This window comes from Arachis hypogaea, chromosome 17, assembly GCF_003086295.3.
Source record: "Arachis hypogaea cultivar Tifrunner chromosome 17, arahy.Tifrunner.gnm2.J5K5, whole genome shotgun sequence".
Taxonomy (NCBI): Eukaryota; Viridiplantae; Streptophyta; class Magnoliopsida; order Fabales; family Fabaceae; genus Arachis; species Arachis hypogaea.
Window position 1 is genome coordinate 126,335,647 of NC_092052.1, and position 7,486 is coordinate 126,343,132.

A 7,486-nucleotide genomic window follows, 5' to 3' on the forward strand; every position below is an offset into this window, starting at 1 on the left:
CTTGACCATAATCAAAATTGAAATTGTAAACAATGCAAGCAGATAAATTAAATTGGTTTCTTTTCTACAACTTTAATTAACAATTAATCTGCAACGTTACAAATGTACATCTTTCTCATTCTCAAATCTTAACCTACCTGATGAATGAAAACTTAATCTATTCAATAATACGGATAAACAAACAAATAAATAAATAAAATGAATGAATGAAAATGAATTAAAAAAAAAAAAAACTCCAACTGCTATTGAGAATGAAGACTACTCTTGTAATATGCTAACAACCTCAGCCCGTTGTTGATCAGTGAGATATGTTGGAAACTCAACAAGAAACTTAATTCTCAAGTCTCCTCTCTTGTCTGGATCATTGAAAATTGGCATGCCCTGGCCAGAGATTACTTTCTCAAAACCAGGGAATATGATATCTTCTTCAAAACTCACGTTCATCTCTTCTCCACCCAATAATGGGATCGGTATTATGCCTCCACTGAGTGCTTTTACTAAAGGAATTTCAAGCACCAATTCCAAATCATCACCTTCTCTTCGGAATAATTGGTGCTTTTTCTCCCATATAGAAAATATTACGTCTTCTCGGTATAAACCAGCTCTAACATTTCCGGAACTTTCAAATGTAATTTTTGTACCAGTCCTCCATCCTGGCTCCACATTTAACGTTACGATCTCTTCTTCTTGAGACATTTCCCTATACACCATCAAAATCAAGAGGATTTATCATTTATGAGGGATAGGATTTATTCGATAAATTATCAAAGTGGTAAAACTCGTTACATACTTTATAGTTCCACTGTAGTTATTATTTTAACTGCATTTTAGAAGTTCTTCAAGTGTTAAGTAGTTAAAACCATTGAATGTTACAATTGTTACATATGATATATAGATTCTGCAAAGGAAAAATAAACAAGTGAAATTCACATTATAATTATTTATTTATTTATTTTTTGGTTGTTTAAATAATTATTTTTTTATTTTAATAGAACTAACATTTTGTTGCTTTCATTAAACTAAAGAAATTTTCTTAATAAATTATATAGCTTTTATCATGAAGTTACGTCCCAACAAATTTAAGTTAACTATTTAAGTACCGTTATTTTCATGTAAAATTGATTGATTATTAAGAATATCAGATAATAATTTAGTTAAATTTATCAAATTATTTAATAATTATTAAAATTAACTTCACATAAAGAGACAATTACATGTGAATGTCTACCATATTTTAATATCCCATCACAAAAAGGTTATAAAGCTCTCATACAGTAATACTATGTCATAATACTTTTTTGAAAAATTAAACTGAGAAAATAAATATATGAATTTCTTGTTATATTCTAATAGTTTTTAACAAAATGCAATACTTAGTATTGTAAAACTTAGAAAGAGGAGGAAAGATTGGAAAGAAGAAATACAAATACTAACCCATTAGGAGTGATGACATCTCTTTTGATCTTGAACTTCTTAATGCATCCATGGCACAACTCCTCAAGGGTGCACTCAACCGTCATCTCGATGGGTTGCGGTTTTAGCATCGCAGACGATGAACTGGAATACATGATTGTAGAAGAGAAGCTCTTCCGAGCACTCGAGCTTCTCGAGAGTTGCGGCGGCGGTAGGTTGAAACTGTTGCAACCGCTGCCATTTTTGCTCCATAACAGTGATGCGGGTATGGATTCACAGCTTCTGCTAGCCCTATGTCTTTGTGAATGCAAGCTTGATAATCTTCTTGAACTCGTTGATGGACCATTATTGTTGTTTCTAGAACCATCGTCGTTATTCGATCTGAAATTGTCATTGTTTCCATTGAAGCAGGCACCCGCTTCGCTAGCTTCATCAAAATGTTTCTGTTGCAAGGATCAAAATAGATTTTTCATTGACGTGTCTATTTCTAAATCCATTTAAGTAGAAATTCAGGTGCAATTGGCTTCGTATAAAATTAATTATCGAGAGTCGTTAAATAATTTGATATTTGACTAAATTATAATCTAATAATTTTTAACTATCAATTTCAGACAAAAATAACTGCACATGAATTTTCATATTAAATCAGCTGCAAAATGAAGCTAATTAATCATGGAAAACCTAGATTATTATGAAGACGTTTTGGTAACATATTGCTAAACTAAATCTTTATGTATTAGTATTAATATATCATCACATATTTGATAACCCTATTTGTGTGATTACCTGATGATGAAGATGGTTGTGAGATTGTTGGTTGTATTTTCTCGTTGAGGATGAAAATCGTTGCTTCTTACGACGTAACCATCTTTTGAAGATTGATTTGTAGGCTTTGCATAATTTACGAAGGGAATCTAAGCCAACGACGCAGGAAGCTTCCACCATGAGAAGAAGGAGAAAAAGAAAGAAAGAAAGAGAGGGAGGTAGAAGAGAATACGGGTAAGAGTAACAACGTCCACAAAGAGAGGTGAACGAATGCATGGAAACCCAAATATTGGTGGTGCCTGTTTATATATATATAGAGGCTTTTATTAGCTACTTCCATCTGTTATTAGCAAAGCAAAGACTTTATTTAATTTTTCTTGTTTTATTAAATACTTTTCCCGGTGTTTAAAACATACAGCTCAGATTTTTTTGTGGGGTCAACTTACAGATCACATTTGATTTGGGATGGGATTTGACTACTAACCGTAGTTGTAGAATTAAATTACCGCGTTCATTTCATCTAATTAACTTCAACGTAACCCATCCACGATGAGCATACAATCTTCTACCCTTTTTCAATTTTTTATCTGATGAATTTCTTTTCCAACATTTTGAAATTTTATTACGTATTATATTTAAAATAAAAATATTATTTATATATTAAAATTAATTAGTATATTTGTGTATATATATATATATATATATATATATATATATATATATATATATATATATATATATATATATGTTTAACTCATTATTAATATGTATTTTATATTCTGTTAACATATATTTTGTAAGATAAAAGTAAAACACATAAATAAAAGAAATGACATCTAATATTACACGAATGTCTTGAAATCGAAAATGTTACTTGCATGTCTTATTAGTGTTTCTATGTAAATTAAACCAGGAAAATTCAATTTAGGACTTTTCATGGTGAATTGAATCGGTAAGATTCAAATTAGTATGCAAAAAGGTAAATAGAGATATACAATTTCGAATGAGTAGGAAAAAACGTTACTAAATCGAAACAGGAGACTTTGAATTCCAGTCCATAATAAATCAAATTGGGTGGCTTCAATTTATTACTTCTATACCTATATATACAATTCAAAATTTTGTTGTTTTAAATTACATTTTCACACATTCTTTCCATTTTCTTCCAATATTCTTTGAAGAGAGAAAAGTGAGGTCCCAATTCATAGTAAATCGAATTAGGTGGTTTCGACTTACATATAAACATTGAAAAAATAAGACATGCATATAACGTTTTAGTTTTAAGATATTTATGTAATATTAGATGCTATTTCTTTTATCTATGTGTTTTATCCTATTTTATATTAGTAATTAATTTTGATAACTGATTTTGATATATACATTGTTGTATCTAGAATTATATACATTGGTTAAATCAATGTGTTTTTGTAAATCAATTTTAATTAAAATTACATTAGTATTAATATAAATTGTGGTTAGATATTTTTGTCCAATATAATATAATAAAAAATAAATATTATTTGGATTTAACTAAAATTATTTAAAATATTATTCAAATAATTAATTTTTTATTATTGACAATACTATGTTTTACAGTAGTGCTATATACACTAATTATAAAAACTAAAATAAATAAGAGGATGTGAATTGAAATCGAATGAAATGAAATTATTGTACTTTTTTTATGCAATAAGATATGAACTCATTTAGTCTCATTTGCACATATTATAACTTTTTGGAAGAAACTAAAATTTTTAATTTCTCAAATATGAGGGAAAATAACAAATTGTCAAGTTTAGAGGTTTAAATATCTCTTAATTAATTTTTTTCTCCAATCTAAGATATTATAAATTCGTGTACACTATTTACTCATATACATATTTAACAGTTTTATCAGCTATTTGACTACTACTATTAAGGTTTGAATTTATGTGGATCATATTAAAAGATAGGAAACGGATCTGATGTTCCGTTGTACTTTTAAACTGCAGTGTGTCAAGCCTTTTTATCGTAGAAATTTAATTTAAAGTATTGGAAGGGCCAACATGTAAGGAGTTATAGTTATTGTGCAGCACATTGAAGTAAGGAGTATGGAAGGCAGTCAACAGGCCCAACAATTGAGCTCTGCTGGAGGAGTGTAAATGTCTTCTTTCTCCATTGGTGTTAGGCGGCAAGAGGCAAGGTTAGCCACAGTTGAGGTCGAGGCCAGCCGAGCCAATGCTGTTGTAGGGCCCTAATTGGGTATAGGCAGTTGGGTTGATTGGGCCAGTGGAGGATGGACCAGGCAGGGAGAGTCGGTTGTTTGCCTTATTTTTTTATTTGTAAACACAAACGTGGTTGTATGCCTTATAGTCTCGCTTAATCGAAGCCGAAAATTGTGGCGCGTTCGATAGTAATAGTAGAAAAAGTGAAATAAAAAATTTATTTTATTTTTGCGAATTTTGTCATCCATCCCTATGTAATGTATAAGGCCATGGATTCTTTACTCCCACTTTTGTGTGGGAGTATGATTAACCTACAGTAAAATAATTACAAAATATATCCCGTTTTTTTTTTTTTGAAAAATTTACTAATTAGATTTTGATCCCTCAAATTATTGGTTTTTAATTTTGACTCCTTTCCCTTCTTTGGTACGAAAAACTGAGAGATTACTGATTTTTGAAGAGCATCAACCAGGTTGAAGCCTTTCTCTCCTTCCCTAACTCTGCCCTCACTCTCCACCCTCCTTAGAGTTCTTGAAAAACCCTAATTTTGCCATCCCCGTTCTTTTTCTTATTTCAGATTCAGGGGCATTTCAGAGAAGAGAAGTAGTTAGGGTTTTCAGACAACTGCAATCCCTGCCATTCTCATACCCTTCCTCTGCTGCAAATTTCCACCACCTACTTCCGCCGACGCGCCACGCCTCCGCCGCCGCCGCACCCTGCCTCGGCCTCGCCCTGCTTCCACCTCGCTCTGCTTCCGCCGCCGCGCCACGCCTCCCACGCTCAATAAGACAAGAGGTTTCTGCGGCCCTAAATCGCTCATCTGGTTCATCAGGTATACATCTTGATTTCATATTCCGAATCTTAAATGTGTTGTATATTAGGTATGTTTTCAACAATTTGTTAATATAAGAGATTTATTTTAATGTTTATAGACGGTTCAATACTCGGTGGAACATGCTGAGAAGTTTGAGAAATTTGGCATGTCGCCTTCCAAAGGTGTTCTTTTCTTTGGCCCTCCGGGCTGCGGCAAAACCCTGTTTACAAAAGCAATTGCAAATGAATTCCAGGCCAACTTCATAAGCGTCAGGGACCTGCATTACTTCTGCAGTTGGCCTGGCATTCCAAAATCCACACGGTCCAAAATTCATAAATGGACCGAGTCATTTGTTGTCCTGGGAAAAAAGAAGTCTCAGCTAAAAAGGGTTGAAGGATCTTAGAAATGGTGTTGCTTTGTTAATTAATGGTTGGAGATCATAGAAATGATCTGAAAAAACCAACAAAAAATTTCAAACAGTCCAAAATTGAAGCATGGACTAAGTTTTTTGTTGAAAGGGAAAAAGAAAGATCATAGCCAGTCAATTGGATGGGAGATCATACATTGCTTTTTTAGTAAAATGGGTTGGATGGTCATACAAATTAGAAATTGTGCTCACAGTGGTTTACCTTAACCGGAATTTCTCCTTTTACTCTAAATCTAAATACATTGGCTTTAATTAGATATCATTATTGTTTGCAGGTACACTACTTAAATCTACTTAGAGTTTTTTTTATAAGTTTATTATTATTATTATCTAATCAAGCTTTCTCATCATTTGCCTCCTGTGATGGGTGACAGATATCTGAGGTTGTCAATACTCAATTTCATGAAAGATCTGATAGATATCTGTCGGGAGCACAAAATTGGGGCAATTGGTAAATTTTAAATTGCTTTTGTTACTATATTACCCTATTGGGCTGCAAATGGACGGATCGTTTGTGCCTAGAAACAACATTGAAGAGGCTATACTTCTTTTAATGATTTTGCTAAGAAAAGTCACTCTAAATAGAATTGAGTGGGATCCTTCAATTTTGGACCACCTTTCATTTGCTCTATCTGTTTCTGGATATTTGATGATTTTAGCCAATCAATTGAAAGAATTGCTTCCTGGAACTATCCATCGAAAGGAGAGGTTCTATGCTTTAGCTCTTTGTTATTACGGAGCAGGGAAGAACGTGGAAGCGCTGGATCTTCTTAGAAAACTGCTGAGTAATAGAGAGGACCCAAGACATGTTCCAAGTTTGTTAATGGCTTCTAAGATTTGTTGCGAGAACTTCAGTGTTACAAAAGACCCTGGGGTAAGCTTTGCTCGGATGGCACTTGAGAACTTGGATGGAAGATGTAATCAGTTAGAAAATATGGCCAATTTCTTACTTGGTGTTTCACTTTCTGCATACTCGAAATTGGCCATTTCTGATGCTGAGAGGGTTAAGAGACAATCTGAAGCACTTCATACCCTTGAAACTGCCTGCAAATTGAGCAGAATGGAAGACCCTGTTGTATTATACCATCTGAGTTTAGAATACGCTGAGCAACGGAAGTTGGATGCTACACTTCATTATGCTAAGTGCATTGTAAAACTTGAAGTTGGCTCTAATGTTAAAGGTTGGTTACTGTTATCTAGGGTATTATCCGCACAAAAGCGGTTCTTAGATGCCGAATCTATTATCAATGCTGCTTTGGATCAGACTGGGAAATGGGATCAAGGTGATTTGTTACGAACAAAGGCGAAACTTCAGATCGCTCAGGGCCAGTTAAAGAGTGCCATTGAGACATACACTCAGCTTCTTGCTGTTCTTCAAGTTCATAGTAAAAGTTTTGGTTCTCGGAATAAGCTATTTAAGGTTTGTTTTCTTAATTTTTCCAATCCCAAAATACTTTTTCATAGTCATATTGCTTTAAGGTCCTTACCCTTTTCCATACCATTGGTGACAGGACAAAAGAGATCAGATTAGGAATTTGGAAGTTGAAGTATGGCATGATCTCTCTTATGTATACATCAGCCTTTCACAGTGGCGTGACGCAGAGGCCTGCCTTTTCAAAATCTCGGGCCATCAAACTATACTCTTCTACTAGATGTCATGCAATAGGGTAATATAGTAACAAAAGCTTATTTGGGACAAGGATTCTGAACTTGGGAAGGATAATATTTATGCAGATGATGCCACTTTCATTGTCTTGTAATGGTCGAATTGCTTATTAATATACAGATCAAACCTGTTCTCACTTCTCATTTCACTTTTATATATATTGCACTCACCTTCTCTATTTTTTAATAAGAAAATAG

At 33.2% G+C, this 7,486-nt stretch overlaps 2 protein-coding genes across 2 annotated transcripts; one reads left to right on the top strand and one right to left on the bottom strand.

Annotated features, from left to right (window-relative positions):
- Positions 1-43: 43 nt before the first annotated feature.
- LOC112763899 (uncharacterized) lies at positions 44-2,456 on the bottom strand. Its single transcript, XM_025809445.3, has 3 exons — positions 2,200-2,456; positions 1,435-1,856; positions 44-700 (listed from the first exon to the last, which is right to left on the bottom strand). Exons 1-3 carry the CDS (start codon positions 2,452-2,454, stop codon positions 259-261), a joined length of 1,119 nt encoding a protein of 372 aa, XP_025665230.1. The 5' UTR covers positions 2,455-2,456; the 3' UTR covers positions 44-258.
- A 1,572-nt stretch (positions 2,457-4,028) lies between these two features.
- On the top strand, positions 4,029-7,486 carry LOC112766952 (protein NPGR2-like). The gene is made up of 4 exons (XM_072223565.1): positions 4,029-5,214; positions 5,315-5,378; positions 5,998-7,043; positions 7,135-7,486. Exons 3-4 carry the CDS (start codon positions 6,123-6,125, stop codon positions 7,273-7,275), a joined length of 1,062 nt encoding a protein of 353 aa, XP_072079666.1. The 5' UTR covers positions 4,029-5,214; positions 5,315-5,378; positions 5,998-6,122; the 3' UTR covers positions 7,276-7,486.